This window comes from Procambarus clarkii, chromosome 69 (genome assembly GCF_040958095.1).
Source record: "Procambarus clarkii isolate CNS0578487 chromosome 69, FALCON_Pclarkii_2.0, whole genome shotgun sequence".
NCBI lineage: Eukaryota > Metazoa > Arthropoda > Malacostraca > Decapoda > Cambaridae > Procambarus > Procambarus clarkii.
The window spans coordinates 21,338,377-21,359,526 of NC_091218.1; the positions used below are offsets into that span (position 1 = coordinate 21,338,377).

A 21,150-nucleotide genomic window follows, 5' to 3' on the forward strand; every position below is an offset into this window, starting at 1 on the left:
TTTTTTGGATGCGTGTGTGTGTGTGTGTGTGTGTGTGTGTGTGTGTGTGTGTGTGTGTGTGTGTGTGTGTGTGTGTGTGTATTTTTTGGAAAGGGGGGAGGGGGGGAGAAAAGTTAAGAAGCTGGGGCCAAATTCACGAAGCAGTTACGCAAGCACTTACGAACCTGTACATCTTTCCTCAATCTTTGACGGCTTTGGTTACATGTATTAAACAGTTCACAAGCATGAAAACTTCCCAATCAACTGTTGTTATTGTTATAAACAGCCTCCTGGTGCTTCGGAGCTCATTAACTGTTCAATAATTGTAAACAAAGCCGCGAAAGATTGAGAAAAAATGGACAAGTTCGCAAGTGCTTGCGTAAGTGTTTTCGTGAATCTGGTCCCTGGAGTGTACCACTCCATCTTCTTAACTCTGACTGAAGGAATAAGCTGAAGAAATGGGAAATATAATATGAGTTATGATAGCAGGCGGACTGTCCGCCTTGCTGACACATCCGGAGTCTTTGGTGGCTAGGCTAACCTTATGAACAAATCCACAAGGGCCGTGACGAAGATTCGAACCTGCGTCCGGGAGCATCCCAGACACTGCCTTAAATCGACTGAGCTACGACAGGGTAAAAAGAGTTGAAACCGAAGTTCTACTGAAGTTACTGGATCCTGTAGCCTCTTCGAGGCACAAACCAGGATTTTACACAATTTTACACGAATCCTCGTCACGGCCCTTGTGGATTTGTTCATTTGATGCATAATGTTAGTGTGATCTCTGTGTGTTAGGCTAAGCTTGTGTAGTAAGGTTTTTCACACATGTTTCAACATTTATAAGGTTTATGTATGACTGTTTGGGGTTTGTAGTCTGTATTTAACCCCGAGGTTGTGTATAGTGCGGTTAGGTTGCTTTTGAGTACATCAAAGCTCTTGGGCCAGCAGCTGTGGTGGAGGGGGGGGGGTGAAGGGTCTAATCTTGGACTGGTCTTTGTAACATTGAATGGGGTCTTCTGATAGTTGTACTGTATTTCACAGCCTGGTGGCTCGCTGTTGTAGTCTGTTGTTGTAGTCTATTGTTGAGTGGTTGTATCTTCAGGGCTGCCTGGAGCATCCTGCAGGCTTGTTTGGTCATGTGTGGTGGACGGACGTGGTTGGCTGCTCCTCTGAGTGCCTTGTTTGCTACTGCTGGTCATTCGCGCATGTTAATTTTCTTCAAGATACGCAGCCGAACAAGTGCCTTGTTCGCATCTTTGGCCACATCTCCGTAGCTGGAAATGCGGCCGAACAACTGCCTTGCACAAGTGTTCGTGTCAAGGTCATGCAATCTTATCACTAGAACAGTATTTGGTATGTTTATTCTGTCACTTTAATGACTTTCGAATCGTGTTCAATTAGTCGTGAGTGCTAGTATGGTGCCTACACCTGCCTTTTTTTGTAATTGGGAGAGGATGGAGAGGCACAGGTGCAGGGAAGGTTTAGAAATGGGAAATACAGTGAGAGTTATGATAGAAGGCGGACTGTCCGCCTTGCTGACACGATGTGTGGGTGTTGGCAGCTAAGCTAAGCTGGCTCCCTCTGGTCAGGGAGCTGTGAGTGTGTCAGAGGCCGGCCAGACACTAGCGAGGGGGAGGTCAGTGTCCCACCATAGGGGGTGGCTGCCACCACATCCCTGTCTGGACCACCTCCCTCCTCTTCCCTTCAGCACCACCCCTGCCCCTCCCCTTCCCTCCAGCACCACCCCCTGCCCCTCCCCTTCCCTCCAGCACCACCCCTGCCCCTCCCCTTCCCTCCAGCACCACCCCTGCCCCTCCCCTTCCCTCCAGCACCACCCCCTGCCCCTCCCCTTCCCTCCAGCATCACCCCCTGCCCCTCCCCTTCCCTCCAGCACCACCCCTGCAACTCCCCTTCCCTCACAATAAATCATGCTGGGGTGTCTTTCCTGCTGTCGTGTTGCTGGAGGGAGTGGGGGGGGAGTGAAGGGAAGGGGTGAAGGGGGGGGAGGAGAGGGGGAAGGGGGGAGGGGGAAGACAGTGCCAATCGTCGTGACAAATGTCTTCTTTGTTTCTGTGATCTCCTCTTTCTTGCTTCTTTTCTGGTAGGTATTGCTTCTTGGGTCATCTTACTCTCCTTCCTCGCCTCTTTTGTTCTTGTTTGTTCCTCCTGTTCCTCCTCCTGTTCCTCCTGTTCCTCCTCCACGTCCTCCTGCACCACTTCCTCCTCCTCCTCCTCCACGTCCTCCTCCTCCTCCTCCACGTCCTCCTCCTCCTCCTCCACGTCCTCCTCCTCCTCTTCCTCCTGTTATTATTATTATTAACTATCAGGAGAGAGCGCCAAGCCATTACGACTATATAGCACTGGGAAGGGGTCAGGCTAAGGATGTGGGATGGGACGGGGGGAAGGAATAGTGCCCCAACCACTTGCACGGTCGGGAATTGAACGCCGACCTGCATGAAGCGTGCTCCTGTGCCTGCGTGTCCACACACGACTATCAGACCTCACCTATGGATCAGGTAAGACTCAGAATACCTAAGACACCTAAGAATGAGCCTCTGGGGAGAAGTGAGATCTAGCTCTGCATACCCGCCTCCTACGCTTCCTGTACCTCTTGTACTATAATTTAACCAGGCCGTCCTCCTCTCTGTAACCTGTGTGGACCAACGTGCATATATTGACGTAATGGACAATTAGAGAGTAGAATTTGGAACTACTCACTTTATAAGAGTCGGGGCAAAATATAGCTAAAAGTCAAACTTAAATATTCTTAGGCCTAGTATAGCACATATTTGTACTATATTAGGCGTGAATTAGGCCTAGGATGATTAGGATGTTAACTAATTCTGACGCTCGAATTCGGCCTGAAACATTATGAGTGTTAGTGGCTTGGGAAGATTGTAAAAATATCATTCTAGTGTAATATTATAAACCTATTGTGCCTTCTTGTAAATAATATATTATTATTATTATTATTATTATTATTATTATTATTATTATTATTATTATTATTATTATTATTATTATTAAGTGGCATGTGGCCTTAGAGGTGTAGATGAACACCAGTAGTGTCCAAGTATTACCTTACATTTCTTCGCCTCATTTATGTCAGCTTCCAGGTGTGTCCTCTTGTCTTACTTTCTCTCACTTTAAAGAAGCTGTCCTTGCCCACTTTGTCTCTTCTCCTCAGTATCTTGTATGGTGTGATCATGTCTCCACTGTTTCTTCTATTTTCTATAGGATTGTGAGATCTGGTTCCATAAGCGGTGGAACTATGTCCTGTAGCTACCTTCCTATGATGTTATAAATGCCTTCAGCTCTCCTACCTCCCCATCCCATCATTATTACCGTACACTTGTTGGGATTGAACTCCAACAACCATTTGTTTGCCCTGACTTTTGTTTGTCAAACTCCTGTAACTTCCTGCAGTCGTCCTCTGTTTTTAAATTCCTATACCTATAATACCTATACCTTAATCCTATACCTTAACCTATACCTATAATAGGTTAAGTAATAATTGTAATTACGAAGCAATAAGATGCTTATCTTAACATACTAAGAAGGTTAGGTAAGGTCGGTGTTTTCTATGAAGCTTTTCAAGGTAAACTAAAATATTCACAATAAATTACTATGTCACATATGCACGTATTTAATAAGTCAATATTGACTGTAAGAAAGTGCGAGAACGGGTTGTTGAGACGTCTGAGCTCGCTCCCTCGGGAAGGTCTTTCACATAACTCAGGAACAGCTTTGGGTCCAGGAGCAAGCCTGGTGGGAGCCCACTTGTTACGTGTCTCCAATACGACACCTGCTCTATGATTGTGATTCTGTTTTCTGCCCTTCAGATACTCTCTTATCCAGTTTAGTGTGTTCCAGTTATAGGAGCATCTTCTCCAGTTTGTACACCAGTCTTTCATGAGAGAGAGAGAGAGAGAGAGAGAGAGAGAGAGAGAGAGAGAGAGAGAGAGAGAGAGAGAGAGAGAGAGAGAGAGAGAGAGAGAGAGAGAGAGAGAGAGAGAGAGAGAGAGAGAGAGAGAGAGAGAGAGAGAGAGAGAGAGAGAGAGAGAGAGAGAGAGAGAGAGAGAGAGAGAGAGAGAGAGAGAGAGAGACAGACAGAGACAGAGACAGAGAGACAGACAGACACAGACACAGACAGACAGACAGATAAAGACAGAGACAGAGACAGACAGAGACAGACATAGACAGACAGACAGAGACAAGAGCTCAACCCCCGCAAGCACAATTAGGCGAGTACAATTAGGTGAGTACAGAGACAGACACAGACAGACAGACAGACAGACAGACAGACAGGCAGAGACAGGCAGACAGATACAGACAAACAGACAGGCAGACAGAGAGACAGACTGGCAGAAATATCCCGGAAGATGATTAGATTGACAGCGATGGAGACCTTGACTTTTTACCGAGAGTCAGATCATATCGGTGTGTGTATGTGTGTGTGTGTGTGTGTGTGTGTGTGTGTGTGTGTGTGTGTGTGTGTGTGTGTGTGTGTGTGTGTGTGTGTGTGTGTGTGTGTGTGTGTGTGCTCACCTAGTTGTGTTTGCGGGGGTTGAGCTCTGGCTCTTTGGTCCCGCCTCTCAACCGTCAATCAACAGGTGTGTGTGTGCGTGTGTGTGTGTGTGCGCGCGCATGTGTGCATGTGTGTGTAATTACCTAAGTGTAGTTACAGGATGAGAGCTACGCTCGTGGTGTCCCGTCTTCCCAGCACTCTTTGTCATATAACGCTTTGAAACTACTGACGGTCTTGGCCTCCACCACCTTCTCACCTAACTTGTTCCAACCGTCTACCACTCTGTTTGCGAAAGTGAATTTTTCTTATATTTCTTCGGCATCTGTGTTTAGTTAGTTTAAATCTATGACCTCTTGTTCTTAAAGTTCCAAATCTCAGGGAATCTTCCCTGTCAATTTTATTAATTCCAGTTACTATTTCCCCTTGCCAGGGGACACACTGGGCGGTGGTAGGGGGACAAGGGGACACACCAGGGGTGCCACTGGGACAAGGGGACACACCAGGGGTGCCACTGGGACAAGGGGACACACCAGGGGTGCCACTGGGACAAGGGGACACACCAGGGGTGCCACTGGGACAAGGGGACACACCAGGGGTGCCACTGGGACAAGGGGACACACCAGGGGTGCCACTGGAACAAGGGGACACACCAGGGGTGCCACTGGGACAAGGGGACACACCAGGGGTGCCACTGGGACAAGGGGACACACCAGGGGTGCCACTGGGACAAGGGGACACACCAAGGGTGCCACTGGGACAAGGGGACACACCAGGGGTGGCAGGGGGACAAGGGGACACACCAGGGGTGCCACTGGGACAAGGGGACACACCAGGGGTGACACTGGGACAAGGGGACACACCAGGGGTGCCACTGGGACAAGGGGACACACACACACACGGCGCGAGGGAAGGTGTGTGATGGTGGTGGGAAGGAGTGCCTCGGGGAGGTGCCACCAGTTGGCACCCCTGAACCTCAACAGCATGGGTGCCTTAATTCGACCTGCGGCACTCCTAGTTCAGCTCTCAGCCTGCCCGCACGCTGCCTCTGCCACCCACGCTCCACGCCGCCCAGGCCGCCCACTCCACCCACACCCCAGGCCGCCCAGGCCGCCCACGCCCAAAGCCGCCCTCACCACCCACACCCCAGGCCGCCCACACCCCAGGCCGTCCACGCCCCAAGCCGCCCTCACCACCCACACCCCAGGCCGCCCAGGCCGCCCACGCCCAAAGCCGCCCTCACCACCCACACCCCAGGCCGCCCACACCCCAGGCCGTCCACGCCCCAAGCCGCCCTCACCACCGACACCCCAGGCCGCCCACGCCCAAAGCCGCCCTCACCACCCACACCCCAGGCCGCCCACACCCCAGGCCGTCCACGCCCCAAGCCGCCCTCACCACCGACACCCCAGGCCGCCCACGCCCCAGGCCGCCCACGCCCCAGGCCGCCCACGCCCCAGGCCGCCCTCACCGCCCACAAACGCCACCAAACCCTCGACTTGCTCGCCCGTAATACTGAGGACTAAGTTGTGTCATACTAGCTTGTGTAGTGGACCATATTGTCATTATATAACTGTGTGAGTGTCTGCTGGCTTCCTGTCCCCCCGCCACCTGCTCCAGCTTGTGTCCCCCCCTCCCTCTGTCTCCCCCCCCTGTCTCTCTGTCTTCAGACCCCCCCCCCCCCAGCTGTCTCTGCGGGCCACCTGGCTCCATGACTGTCAGTGGTGAAGGAAATACTAATTAAAACTTGATCTATACTGTTGCAGGTGTTGTATGAGCGGTGGCGTCCGCCCCGAGTGTCCCGTCCCTCTACCTGTCACTCCGCGTCTCCTCCTGACCACTCTCTCCACTGCCTGGCGTCCGCCCTTGTGCCTGGCGTTCGCCCTTGTGCCTGGCGTCCGCCCTTGTGCCTGGCGTCTGTCCTTGCGCCTGGCGTCCGCCCTTGTGCCTGGCGTCCGCCCTTGTGCCTGGCGTCTGTCCTTGCGCCTGGCGTCCGCCCTTGTGCCTGGCGTCCGCCCTTGTGCCTGGCGTCTGTCCTTGCGCCTGGCGTCCGCTCAACAGTCTTCCAACGCCGTAGAGTTATAATCACTCCATCGTCTGGCGGCCCGTCGTGTGTTTGTGCTCTACTTAGAAGACATTTTTTTTTCTCCACCGTCTTGACATTCATCTCACCATCTGCCCAGCAGGTCACCATCACGAGGAAGCCCCTCACTATCTGCCCAGCAGGTCACCATCACCCTGCAGCCCCTCACTATCTGCCCAGCAGGTCACCATCACCCTGTAGCCCCCGTCAATACCGTCAAGGGTTAACGTGTCAACATGAGAATTCTTCCTGGAAATTGTGCACTCAGGCAAAAGAGAGTCGCTTGAGGCCGGCCACACACACCTTCCCCAACTCCTTACATCTTCCGGTAACACCCCTCGATAACCAGGCCGTCCAAATACCTGGACGATATCTGGATATCTCCCGGTCCACGCAAAGATAGTGCTACCCAGTGAACTGAAACGTTTATCTCTGCGTATAGCGGTTACTGCGGAAGGTCAGAGAAGCTCAGATAGAAATATCGCGCAAATAAGGTGTTAAAATCATTTGATTTTGTGGTAAAATTGACCGAGAAGTTAGTAAGCAAGTTGACCGGGAACTAGTTCATTATCTGTAGCTTCGTCTGGTGACACTGGTGGAAGTTGACAACCGGTGTCTGACCGGTTGGTGAGACTAATAATATTTGTAGTGAGCTTGTGGTTGTTGTTTAAGATTCACTACCTGAAACAACAAGTTCCAAGCAGCACGGGCTATGGTGAGCCCGTATTATAGTGAGCGATAATAACTGTCTTCACATCTACACTCCTTCCCCCCCAAAAGAAAACTCTCTTCTGAAAATTGAAAAGGAAAGCAAAATTTCTTTCAGATTTGGGAAAGATGACCCATCCTGGAATCCAGTGTTGAAACCCCTAATATGTCTTGCAGTCCATAGATGTTGAAACTGATTGGGCACTGGCATAGACTATACCTGTGAACCAAGTGGGGAGATCCCCCCCCACCCCCACACCCACACACACTCACACCCACACCCACACACACCCACACACACACACACACACACACACACACACACACACACACACACACACACACACCCACACACACACACACACACACCCACACACACACACACACACACACACACACACACACACACACACCCACACACACACACACACACACACACACACACACACACACACACACACACACACACACACACACACACACACACACACATCACCTCCAAGATCTAAAAACCAACTAAGCCAAAAATTATCCTTACCCAATAATAATGTTAATCTGTAGCACCTACAAGTTAATATATTCAAATATTGACCAAATTAACAATTGAACAATATCACTAAGACTTGCGTCTTGAAGACCAGTAAGACGACATCTCGCTAGTATAAGTGCGACACTTAGAACACATAAGTGTTGCCCCCTCAAGATAACACTCAAGGTGCTGGTAAAGTGTGGCACTGGTGACCATGAAGTGCCAGGCACCTGTGGCACGGGTCAACACCTGCTACACCAACACCACACTTATATTATGTTGCCAAGTTCTCTGGATTATATAAGTGAACTGAAGCTTTAGGTATATAAGTGAACTGAAGCTTTAGGTATATAAGTGAACTGAAGCTTTAGGTATATAAGTGAACTGAAGCTTTAGGTATATAAGTGAACTGAAGCTTTAGGTATATAAGTGAACTTAAGGAAATATTAAGTATATAAGTGAAGTTAAGGAAGCTTTAAGTATATAAGTGAACTTAAGAAAGTTTTAAGTATATAAGTGAACTGAAGCTTTAGGAATATAAGTGAACTGAAGCTTTAAGTATATAAGTGATTTGAAACTTTAAGTATATAAGTGAACTGAAGCTTTAATTACATAAGTGAACTGAAGCTTTAAATATATAAGTGAACGGAAGCTTTAATTACATAAGTGAACTTAAGCTTTAATTATATAAGTGAACTGAAGGAAGTTTTAAGTATATAAGTGAACTGAAGGAAGTTTTAAGTATATAAGTGAACTGAAGCTTTAAGCATATAAGTGAACTTAAGGAAGCTTTAAGCATATAAGTGAACTTAAGGAAGCTTTAGGTATATAAGTGAACTTAAGGAAGCTTTAAGTATATAAGTGAACTGAAGCTTTATGTAAGTGAACTGAAGCTTTATGTAAGTGAACTGAAGCTTTATGTAAGTGAACTGAAGCTTTAATGATATAAGTGAACTTAAGCTTTCAGTATAAAAGTGGAATGAAGCTTTAAGTATATAAGTGAACTAAATCTTCGAATACATAAGTGGTCTAAGGCTTTACAAATATAAGTGAACTAAAGCTTTAATTATATAAGTGAACTAAAGCTTTAATTATATAAGTGAACTAAAGCTTTAATTATATAAGTGAACTAAAGCTTGAAGTATATAAGTGAACTAAAGTTTTAAGTATATAAGCAAACTAAAGCTTTAATTACATAAGTGAACTAAATCTTCGAATGCATAAGTGCTCTAAGGCTTTACAAATATAAGTGAACTAAAGCTTTAATTATATAAGTGAACTAAAGCTTTAATTATATAAGTGAACTAAAGCTTTATTTACATAAGTGAACTTAAGCTTTAAGTATAAAAGTGAACTAAAGCTTTAAGTATATAAGTGAAGCAGCGACACGCGCCATGGCTGGTTGAGGAGCCGCTCGCTAAAGCCGAAGATGCAAGTGAACAGAAATAAAGAAATGAAGACATAAAGATAAAGTTTTAGACAAGTAGTGGGACGAGCGACGAAATGACGCTTTATAGACGTTCCAGGCGTTCGAAAATCGTCCAGGATTTCAGTGTCTAAGGGTTCGAAAAATCGTCCAGGAATTCAGTGTTTAATGGTTCGAAAAATCGTCCAGGATTTCAGTGTCTAAGGGTTCGAAAAATCGTAAAGGATTTCAGTGTCTAAGGGTTCGAAAATCGTCCAGGATTCCAGTGACTAATAGTTCGAAAATCGTCCAGGATTTCAGTGTCTAAGGGTTCGAAAATCGTCCAGGATTTCAGTGTCTAAGGGTTCGAAAAATCGTCCAGGATTTCAGTGACTAATAGTTCGAAAATCGTCCAGGATTTCAGTGTCTAAGGGTTCGAAAAATCGTTCAGGATTTCAGTGACTAAGCGTTCGAAAATCGTCCAGGATTTCAGTGTCTAAGGGTTCGAAAAATCGTTCAGGATTTCAGTGACTAAGCGTTCGAAAATCGTCCAGGATTTCAGTGTCTAAGGGTTCGAAAAATCGTCCAGGATTTCAGTGTGTAAGCGTTCGAAAAATCGTCCAGGATTTCAGTGTCTAAGGGTTCGAAAAATCGTTCAGGATTTCAGTGACTAAGCGTTCGAAAATCGTCCATGATTTCAGTATCTAGGACTTTCAGCTGCTTGGAGTCTCCAGATCTAAGACATTCCAGTATTCTGACACTTGCTAGGATTTCTAGTTCCTAGGAAAAGCAAGTTGGAGCAGATCAAAACCTGGAACTATCGCCTCCTTGGCTCCTTCCTTCCAGGACGACGTGTATACTAGAAGGTAGGTTCCAGGAAGACGTGGAGGCAGGAAGACAGCTTCCAGGAGGACGTGGAGGCAAGAAGACAGCTTCCAGGAGGACGGGCAGGCAGGAAGACAGCTTCCAGGAGGGTGTGGAGGCAGGAAGACAGCTTCCAGGAGGGTGTGGAGGCAGGAAGACAGCTTCCAGGAGGACGTAGAGGCAGGAAGACAGCTTCCAGGAGGGTGTGGAGGCAGGAAGACAGCTTCCAGGAGGACGGGCAGGCAGGAAGACAGCTTCCAGGAGGACGGGCAGGCAGGAAGACAGCTTCCAGGAGGACGGGCAGGCAGGAAGACAGCTTCCAGGAGGACGTGGAGGCAGGAAGACAGCTTCCAGGAGGACGGGCAGGCAGGAAGACAGCTTCCAGGAGGACGTGGAGGCAGGAAGACAGCTTCCAGGAGGACGTGGAGGCAGGAAGACAGCTTCCAGGAGGGTGTGGAGGCAGGAAGACAGCTTCCAGGAGGACGTGGAGGCAGGAAGACAGAGAGGATGAGGTGGGAGTGGCTGCTCCAGCTAACTGTGGTGGTTCTTGTCGCGACACACCGCGTCTCCCGCACCTGGCGCACCGACCGACGTGTGTATCCCATGTGTCATGTCCCTACATGGTCCCCAGTCACGTCCCTACATAGTCCCCAGTCACGTCCCTACATGGTCCCCAGTCATGTCCCTACATGGTCTCCAGTCACGTCCCTACATGGTCCCCAGTCACGTCCCTACATGGTCCCCAGTCATGTCCCTACATGGTCCCTGGCCATGTCCCTACATGGTCCCTGGCCATGTCCCTACATGGTCCCCAGTCCCGTCCCTACATGGTCCCTGGCCATGTCCCTACATGGTCCCCAGTCACGTCCCTACATGGTCCCCAGTCATGTCCCTACATGGTCCCCAGTCATGTCCCTACATGGTCCCCAGTCATGTCCCTACATGGTCCCCAGTCATGTCCCTACATGGTCCCCAGTCATGTCCCTACATGGTCCCCAGTCATGTCCCTACATGGTCCCCAGTCACGTCCCTACATGGTCCCCAGTCACGTCCCTACATGGTCCCCAGTCACGTCCCTACATGATCCCCAGTCATGTCCCTACATGGTCCCCAGTCACGTCCCTACATGGTCCCCAGTCACGTCCCTACATGGTCCCCAGTCACGTCCCTACATGGTCCCTGGCCATGTCCCTACATGGTCCCCAGTCACGTCCCTACATGGTCCCCAGTCACGTCCCTACATGGTCCCCAGTCACGTCCCTACATGGTCCCCAGTCACGTCCCTACATGGTCCCCAGTCACGTCCCTACATGGTCCCCAGTCACGTCCCTACATGATCCCCAGTCATGTCCCTACATGGTCCCCAGTCACGTCCCTACATGGTCCCTGGCCATGTCGCTACATGGTCCCCAGTCACGTCCCTACATGATCCCCAGTCACGTCCCTACATGATCCCCAGTCACGTCCCTACATGGTCCCCAGTCACGTCCCTACATGGTCCCCAGTCACGTCCCTACATGGTCCCCAGTCACGTCCCTACATGGTCCCCAGTCATGTCCCTACATGGTCCCCAGTCACGTCCCTACATGGTCCCCAGTCACGTCCCAACATGGTCCCTGGCCATGTCCCTACATGGTCCCCAGTCACGTCCCTACATGGTCCCCAGTCACGTCCCAACATGGTCCCTGGCCATGTCCCTACATGGTCCCCAGTCATGTCCCTACATGGTCCCCAGTCATGTCCCTACATGGTCCCCAGTCATGTCCCTACATGGTCCCCAGTCACGTCCCTACATGGTCCCCAGTCACGTCCCTACATGGTCCCTGGCCATGTCCCTACATGGTCCCCAGTCACGTCCCTACATGGACCCCAGTCACGTCCCTACATGGTCCCCAGTCACGTCCCTACATGGTCCCCAGTCATGTCCCTACATGGTCCCCAGTCACGTCCCTACATGGTCCCCAGTCATGTCCCTACATGGTCCCCAGTCACGTCCCTACATGGTCCCCAGTCAGGTCCCAACATGGTCCCTGGCCATGTCCCTACATGGTCCCCAGTCATGTCCCTACATGGTCCCCAGTCACGTCCCTACATGGTCCCCAGTCACGTCCCAACATGGTCCCTGGCCATGTCCCTACATGGTCCCCAGTCATGTCCCTACATGGTCCCCAGTCATGTCCCTACATGGTCCCCAGTCATGTCCCTACATGGTCCCCAGTCACGTCCCTACATGGTCCCCAGTCACGTCCCTACATGGTCCCTGGCCATGTCCCTACATGGTCCCCAGTCACGTCCCTACATGGACCCCAGTCACGTCCCTACATGGTCCCCAGTCACGTCCCTACATGGTCCCCAGTCATGTCCCTACATGGTCCCTACATGGTCCCTGGCCATGTCCCTACATGGTCAACAGTCATGTCCCTAAATGGTCCCCAGTCATGTCCCTACATGGTCCCTAGTCATGTCCCTACATGGTCCCCAGTCATGTCCCTACATGGTCCCCAGTCACGTCCCTACATGGTCCCCAGTCATATCCCTACATGGTCCCCAGTCATGTCCCTACATGGTCCCCAGTCATGTCCCTACATGGTCCCCAGTCATGTCCCTACATGGTCCCCAGTCATGTCCCTACATGGTCCCCAGTCACGTCCCTACATGGTCCCCAGTCATGTCCCTACATGGTCCCCAGTCACGTCCCTACATGGTCCCTGGCCATGTCCCTACATGGTCCCCAGTCACGTCCCTACATGGTCCCCAGTCACGTCCCTACATGGACCCCAGTCACGTCCCTACATGGTCCCCAGTCACGTCCCTACATGGTCCCCAGTCATGTCCCTACATGGTCCCCAGTCATGTCCCTACATGGTCCCCAGTCATGTCCCTAAATGGTCCCCAGTCATGTCCCTACATGGTCCCTAGTCATGTCCCTACATGGTCCCCAGTCATGTCCCTACATGGTCCCCAGTCACGTCCCTACATGGTCCCCAGTCATGTCCCTACATGGTCCCTGGCCATGTCCCTACATGGTCCCCAGTCACGTCCCTACATGGTCTCTGGCCATGTCCCTACATGGTCCCCAGTCACGTCCCTACATGGTCCCCAGTCACGTCCCTACATGGACCCCAGTCACGTCCCTACATGGTCCCCAGTCACGTCCCTACATGGTCCCCAATCATGTCCCTACATGGTCCACAGTCATGTCCCTACATGGTCCCCAGTCATGTCCCTACATGGTCCCCATTCATGTCCCAACATGGTCCCCAGTCATGTCCCTACATGGTCCCCAGTCATGTCCCTACATGGTCCCCAGTCATGTCCCTAAATGGTCCCCAGTCATGTCCCTACATGGTCCCCAGTCATGTCCCTACATGGTCCCCAGTCATGTCCCTACATGGTCCCCAGTCATGTCCCTACATGGTCCCCAGTCATGTCCCTACATGGTCCCCAGTCATGTCCCTACATGGTCCCTACATGGTCCCCAGTCATGTCCCTACATGGTCCCCAGTCATGTCCCTACATGGTCCCCAGTCATGTCCCTACATGGTTCCCAGTCACGTCCCTACATGGTCCCCAGTCATGTCCCTACATGGTCCCCAGTCATGTCCCAATATGGTCAGGGAGAGTGTGAGAGAGCCAGGGAGAGTGTGAGAGAGCCATGGAGAGTGTGTGAGAGTGTGAGAGAGCCAGAGAGAGTGTGAGAGAGCCAGGGAGAGTGTGAGAGAGCCATGGAGAGTGTGTGAGAGTGTGAGAGAGCCAGAGAGAGTGTGAGAGAGCCAGGGAGAGTGTGAGAGAGCCAGGGAGAGTGTGTGAGAGCCAGGGAGAGTGTGAGAGAGCCAGGGAGTGTGTGAGAGAGCCAGGGAGAGTGTGAGAGAGCCAGGGAGAGTGTGTGAGAGCCATGGAGTGTGTGAGAGAGCCAGGGAGAGTGTGAGAGAGCCAGGGAGAGTGTGTGAGAGTCAGGGAGAGTGTGTGAGAGTGTGTGAGAGAGCCAGGGAGAGTGTGAGAGAGCCAGGGAGAGTGTGAGAGAGCCAGGGAGAGAGTGTGAGAGCCAGGGAGAGTGTGTGAGAGCCAGGGAGAGTGTGTGAGAGTGTGTGAGAGAGCCAGGGAGAGTGTGAGAGAGCCAGGGAGAGTGTGAGAGAGCCGGGGAGAGTGTGAGAGAGCCAGGGAGAGTGTGTGAGAGCCGGGGAGAGTGTGAGAGAGCCAGGGAGAGTGTGAGAGAGCCAGGGAGAGTGTGTGAGAGTGTGAGAGAGCCAGGGAGTGTGTGAGAGCCAGGGAGAGTGTGAGAGAGCCAGGGAGAGTGTGTGAGAGAGCCAGGGAGAGTGTGTGAGAGTGTGAGAGAGCCAGGGAGAGTGTGTGAGAGCCAGGGAGAGTGTGTGAGAGCCAGGAAGAGTGTGAGAGAGTGTGTGAGGGAGCCAGGGAGAGTGTGAGAGAGTGTGTGAGGGAGCCAGGGAGAGTGTGTGAGGGAGCCAGGGAGAGTGTGAGAGTGTGTGAGGGAGCCAGGGAGAGTGTGTGAGAGCCAGGGAGAGTGTGAGAGAGCCAGGGAGAGTGTGTGAGAGCCAGGGAGAGTGTGTGAGAGCCAGGGAGTGTGTGTGAGAGTGTTTGAGCGAGCCAGGGAGAGTGTGTGAGAGCCAGGGAGAGTGTGAGAGAGCCAGGGAGAGTGTGTGAGAGCCAGGGAGTGTGTGAGAGAGCCAGGGAGAGTGTGAGAGAGCCAGAGAGAGTGTGTGAGAGCCAGGGAGAGTGTGTGAGAGCCAGGGAGAGTGTGAGAGCCAGGGAGAGTGTGAGAGAGCCAGGGAGAGTGTGATAGCCAGGGAGAGTGTGTGAGAGCCAGGGAGAGTGTGTGAGAGCCAGGGAGAGTGTGAGAGAGCCAGGGAGAGTGTGAGAGAGCCAGGGAGAGTGTGAGAGAGCCAGGGAGAGTGTGAGAGAGCCATGGAGAGTGTGTGAGAGTGTGAGAGAGCCAGAGAGAGTGTGAGAGAGCCAGGGAGAGTGTGAGAGAGCCATGGAGAGTGTGTGAGAGTGTGAGAGAGCCAGAGAGAGTGTGAGAGAGCCAGGGAGAGTGTGAGAGAGCCAGGGAGAGTGTGTGAGAGCCAGGGAGAGTGTGAGAGAGCCAGGGAGTGTGTGAGAGAGCCAGGGAGAGTGTGAGAGAGCCAGGGAGAGTGTGTGAGAGCCATGGAGTGTGTGAGAGAGCCAGGGAGAGTGTGAGAGAGCCAGGGAGAGTGTGTGAGAGTCAGGGAGAGTGTGTGAGAGTGTGTGAGAGAGCCAGGGAGAGTGTGAGAGAGCCAGGGAGAGTGTGAGAGAGCCAGGGAGAGAGTGTGAGAGCCAGGGAGAGTGTGTGAGAGCCAGGGAGAGTGTGTGAGAGTGTGTGAGAGAGCCAGGGAGAGTGTGAGAGAGCCAGGGAGAGTGTGAGAGAGCCGGGGAGAGTGTGAGAGAGCCAGGGAGAGTGTGTGAGAGCCGGGGAGAGTGTGAGAGAGCCAGGGAGAGTGTGAGAGAGCCAGGGAGAGTGTGTGAGAGTGTGAGAGAGCCAGGGAGTGTGTGAGAGCCAGGGAGAGTGTGAGAGAGCCAGGGAGAGTGTGTGAGAGAGCCAGGGAGAGTGTGTGAGAGTGTGAGAGAGCCAGGGAGAGTGTGTGAGAGCCAGGGAGAGTGTGTGAGAGCCAGGAAGAGTGTGAGAGAGTGTGTGAGGGAGCCAGGGAGAGTGTGAGAGAGTGTGTGAGGGAGCCAGGGAGAGTGTGTGAGGGAGCCAGGGAGAGTGTGAGAGTGTGTGAGGGAGCCAGGGAGAGTGTGTGAGAGCCAGGGAGAGTGTGAGAGAGCCAGGGAGAGTGTGTGAGAGCCAGGGAGAGTGTGTGAGAGCCAGGGAGTGTGTGTGAGAGTGTTTGAGCGAGCCAGGGAGAGTGTGTGAGAGCCAGGGAGAGTGTGAGAGAGCCAGGGAGAGTGTGTGAGAGCCAGGGAGTGTGTGAGAGAGCCAGGGAGAGTGTGAGAGAGCCAGAGAGAGTGTGTGAGAGCCAGGGAGAGTGTGTGAGAGCCAGGGAGAGTGTGAGAGCCAGGGAGAGTGTGAGAGAGCCAGGGAGAGTGTGATAGCCAGGGAGAGTGTGTGAGAGCCAGGGAGAGTGTGTGAGAGCCAGGGAGAGTGTGAGAGAGCCAGGGAGAGTGTGAGAGAGCCAGGGAGAGTGTGAGAGAGCCAGGGAGAGTGTGTGAGAGCCAGGGAGAGTGTGTGAGAGCCAGGGAGAGTGTGTGAGAGTGTGAGAGAGCCAGGGAGAGTGTGTGAGAGCCAGGGAGAGTTTGTGAGAGCCAGGGAGAGTGTGAGAGAGCCAGGGAGTGTGTGAGAGCCAGGGAGAGTGTGAGAGAGCCAGGGAGAGTGTGTGAGAGCCAGGGAGAGTGTGAGAGAGCCAGGGAGAGTGTGAGAGAGCCAGGGAGAGTGTGTGAGAGCCAGGGAGTGTGTGAGAGCCAGGGAGAGTGTGAGAGAGCCAGGGAGAGTGTGTGAGAGCCAGGGAGAGTGTGTGAGAGCCAGGGAGAGTGTGAGAGAGCCAGGGAGAGTGTGAGAGAGCCAGGGAGAGTGTGTGAGAGCCAGGGAGAGTGTGAGAGAGCCAGGGAGAGTGTGAGGGAGCCAGGGAGAGTGTGTGAGAGTGTGAGAGAGCAAGGGAGAGTGTGTGAGAGCCAGGGAGAGTGTGTGAGAGTGTGAGAGAGCCAGGGAGAGTGTGTGAGAGAGCCAGGGAGAGCGTGTGAGAGCCAGGGAGAGTGTGAGAGCCAGGGAGAGTGTGAGAGAGCCAGGGAGAGTGTGTGAGAGAGCCAGGGAGAGTGTGAGAGAGATCGTAAGGGTTCCCTCCTACAGTGAGCCTGGCTGAGACCATGTAGGGACCTTCAGAAGTCACATACAAGTATTATAGTCAACAATTCTATTGTAATATTATATTTATTATTAGTATTATTATACACTATGCACTGTAACTATTCCAATCATAACTACCAGTGCTATAACCATTCTCACATTACCATGGCCGCCACCCTCACCACGCTACCACAATTCACAGTAACTACCACTTAATCTTAACCACAATCACCTGGATACTACAACAACAACAACAGGTACCAGCACACAACCTATCGGTACGGCCATGAGCAAAACACACTACCACCATCACAACCATCACTCCACCACCACAACTACAACACCGCCATAACCACACCACAACAACCAGCACACCACACAACCACCACAATCACCACCACAACCATCGCAGCACCACCATCACCACAACTACCACAGCACCACAACAACCACCACCACCACCACCACTAACCCCCCCCCCCTCCCTCCACAGGACCTCGGCTCTTCGGCACCAAGCTGCACCTGAGGTCACTGGAGCCAGCCAAACACAGCATTCAGCGGAAACTCGTCCAATTCCACAACTTCTTCAGGTCAAAGGTCAAGCCTCCTGCCTCCAATATGCTGGCGATGGTGAGTGTGGAGTGAGTCAGAGGAATATGGTGACCATGGTGAGACAGGGAGAAGGTCTTACACTAATTATAGTGACAGGTGTCCCCCATACACAAGGATAACACGTGTAATTCCATATGATATCATTGATATCCCAAATAGCGGTTGTGGATATGTGGGTCCCAGGTATCCACAACCCGGTTGGTCCGGCACTCCAGGAAGCAGAGTAATGTGGTTGGGTGATACGTGAGTAAAGGTTAAATGAACAAGTCCACAAGGGCCGTGACGAGGATTCGAACCTGCGTCCGGGAGCATCCCAGACCCTGCCATAATCGACTGAGATTAAGTGAGATTAAGGCAGCGTCTGGGATGCTCCCGGACGCAGGTTCGAATCCTCGTCACGGCCCTTGTGGATTTGTTCATTTGATGCATCACGTTAGTGTGATCTCTGTGTGTGATGAGTAAAGGTTGTTTAACAGGCAGGCGATGAGTCACAATAACGTGGCTGACGTATGTTGACCAGACCACACACTAGAAGGTGAAGGGACGACGAAGGGTCTGGTCAGCGTTGTTTAACACGGTGGCGTGGCTGTATCCTCAGAGCTGGTCGGCGGCAGCAGCGTTGGGCGCTCAACGGTGGGCCGACGCCTGTCAACTGTTGGTCCACGACAACGCCACCGGTCGTACCGTCCACGAGTTCGGCGCCTGCGGCCAGAACATCTTCGTCGCCACACACCAAGTTCCATGGTTCGTCTCCCGTTCTCTCTATATGTTTTTCTTCTTATTCATAAATTATTATTTACTATATCTATATATATATGTATGTATATCCAACCCGTTCTCGCACTTTCTTATAGTCAATATTGACTTATTAAATACGTGCATATGTGACATACTAATTTATTGTGAATATTTTAGTTTACCTTGAAAATCTTCATAGAAAACACCGACCTTACCTAACCTTCTTAGTATGTTAAGATATCCCCTAGCTTCTCTCTCTCCTTAAACTGACGCCCCTCCAGAGTCAGACAGACATTTACTCTTTTATATACAAATATACTAGGAGGGATACCTAACGGTGGCCGGGATAGTCTCTAACCCTCCCTTCCCCCATCCATTCACCCAGTTCTCTATCCACCCACGTCTATTCCACCCAGTTACCCACCCCCTCACAGCTACTGACGCTCCTGTATGTGTGTGTTCAGGTTCTTCGCCGTCAAAACCTGGTGGTTGGAGAAGGACAACTTCACGTATGGCGGGAGGAAGAACGACCTGGAGGTGGTTGGGCACTACACCCAGATGGTGTGGCACTCCTCCCACCAGGTGGGCTGCGGCCTCGCCTTCTGCGCCCTCGCTACACCCAAACCTTTTTACAACTATGTCTGCAACTACTGCCCCATGTAAGTGGTACTGTCTCCTTTCCTGGGTGGGTGTGCTGGTGTGTGTGTGTGTGTACTGGTGTGTGGGTGTAGGGGTGGGTGTGTGTGTGGGTGTACTGGTCCCTGTGTGTGTGTGTACTGGTCCCTGTGTGTGTGTGTACTGGTCCCTGTGTGTGGGTGTGGGTGTGTACTGGTCCCTGTGTGTGTGTGTGTGGGTGTGTGCTGGTCCCTGTATGTGTGTGTGTGTGTGTGTGTGTGTGTGTGTGTGTGTGTGTGTGTGTGTGTGTGTGTGTGTGTGTGTGTGTGTGTGTGTGTGTGTGCTGGTCCGTGTGTGTGTGTGTGCTGGTCCCTGTATGTGTGTGTGTGTGTGTGTGTGTGTGTGTGTGTGTGTGTGTGTGTGTGTGTGTGTGTGTGTGTGTGTGTGTGTGTGTGTGTGCTGGTCCGTGTGTGTGTGTGTGCTGGTCCCTGTGTGTGGGTGTGTGTGTGTACTGGTCCCTGTATGTGTGTGTGTGTGTGTGGGTGTACTACCCCATGCGTAGACGTGAGCAGGTGTATGTATAACAGCCTGGTTGACCAGACAACCAACCAGGAGGCCTGGTCAGAGACCGGGCCGCGGGGCCATTGTTCCCAGGAATCAACACAAGGTAAACGCGTTAAGGAGAGGCTTGCTGGGTCATGTACAAAAGGCTTGATGACTGTGATAGGCAGACACATCGTTTTCTATATTCCTGTTGCGGACCTTTCTTAGGGGCCCTCTACCGGACCCCACTTTGGGGGTCCCTTACTGAGTGTGTGTGGACTTCCTTGTGTAGGTACTGTCCCATGTAGGTACTTCCCATGTAGGTACTGTCCAATGTAGGTACTTCCCTACTTCCCTATGTAAAATGTATCCTATGTACTTATTTCCTAAGACGTGACAATGCCAGTCTAATGGGTAAACCTCCATCCCTGCAGAGGTAACTACCTTCAGAGCCTGCCCCGGCCCTATGCCCAGGGCACACCCTGTTCTGGGTGCCCTGGGCACTGTAAGGGCAAGCGGCTCTGCACCAACTCCTGCCCCTACGGCGACCTCTGGATCAACTGCAAGGAGCTCCAGCTGGCCTTCCCCGCCTGGCTCTGTAATACAAGAAGTAAGGAGGGCTTGGAACGTCTTCGTCACTGTCGGGCAACTTGCAAATGTAAGGGCAAGATCACCTACCCCTGAGACTCGCGCGCGCGTGTGTGTGTGTGTGTGTGTACGTATGACATACACACGTACACACGAGCCTGCTAAACCACTGCTATGGCTGTGCCCGAAACGCTCGTCAACTGATAAGATTATTTCATAATAAACATTAACCATTTGTAGATTGTTTGACTGGTCTCCTCACTAGTTTAGAAACATGTTGTTACATCAACATAGCTTTGTGTGGGACTTCCTGCCAGGAGGTGTCTCGAGTAGGCGAGATGTCTTCAAGCAACACTACGCTCACAGGAAGACCAGTAAGTGTATGGGTGTGAGGGTGGTGTAGTGACGGTGGTGTAGTGACGATGGTGTAGTGACGATGGTGTAGTGACGAAGTGTAGTGACGAGGTGTAGTGACGAGGTGTAGTGACGAGGTGTAGTGACGGTGGTGTAGTGACGGTGGTTGGTGTAGTGACGAGGTGTAGTGACGAGGTGTAGTGACGGTGTATGTGGGAGTGACGGAGGTGTAGTCATTACCCAACATTATGAGGACGTCATCAACACAAGAGTGAATAAGGTAGCAGTGATACATAGTCTCCATCTCGCAGGATGGTTGGTCATACAGGGTCATATGTTCAGTAGCCTGCAGTGGCAAATTTTGGGTGCCATATGAGGATATCTTCAAGAACACGAGAGTGAATGAAGTCATTGCAAAGTTCCAGGTACCTCATGCCAACGGGTCTGAATGGTCTGATAACTGGGCATTTTGTGATGTAGTGTGGGAGATCATGCCCCAGTTCTTGGTCACAGAGTTTGCACCTGGAGTGCTCAGGATTGGGACATCCGTCACCTGTAGCCACCTGCTACAGGTAACTATGTTCTTCCTATCTTTCCTTATTGCTTGATAACCTTCTGGGAAGATTGTATTTCCTCTAACACTTGTCAGTTTTGTTTCTGTTATTTCGATAATGTGTGGTTGTTCTATGGCCACTCTTTCCTCTATCTCTATCCCTTTATTTGTAACTCCATCTGCATTTGTGAAGATAATTTTCATGCTACTCTCCACAGCTGGGCTGCTTCTGTTATT

At 51.6% G+C, this 21,150-nt stretch overlaps 1 protein-coding gene across 2 annotated transcripts; it reads left to right on the forward strand.

Annotated features, from left to right (window-relative positions):
• Positions 1–5,458: 5,458 nt before the first annotated feature.
• LOC123772133 (cysteine-rich secretory protein 2) lies at positions 5,459–20,241 on the forward strand. Of its 2 annotated transcripts, XM_045765132.2 has the most exons (6): positions 5,517–6,013; positions 6,271–10,685; positions 17,404–17,540; positions 18,121–18,266; positions 18,725–18,919; positions 19,853–20,241. In XM_045765132.2, exons 2-6 carry the CDS (start codon positions 10,601–10,603, stop codon positions 20,100–20,102), a joined length of 813 nt encoding a protein of 270 aa, XP_045621088.1. In that variant the 5' UTR covers positions 5,517–6,013; positions 6,271–10,600; the 3' UTR covers positions 20,103–20,241. The 2 variants fall into 2 exon arrangements, with proteins under 2 accessions (XP_069167298.1, XP_045621088.1); XM_069311197.1 differs by lacking the exons at positions 17,404–17,540; positions 18,121–18,266; positions 18,725–18,919; positions 19,853–20,241 and having other exon boundaries at positions 5,459–6,013; positions 6,271–7,790.
• Positions 20,242–21,150: the final 909 nt, after the last annotated feature.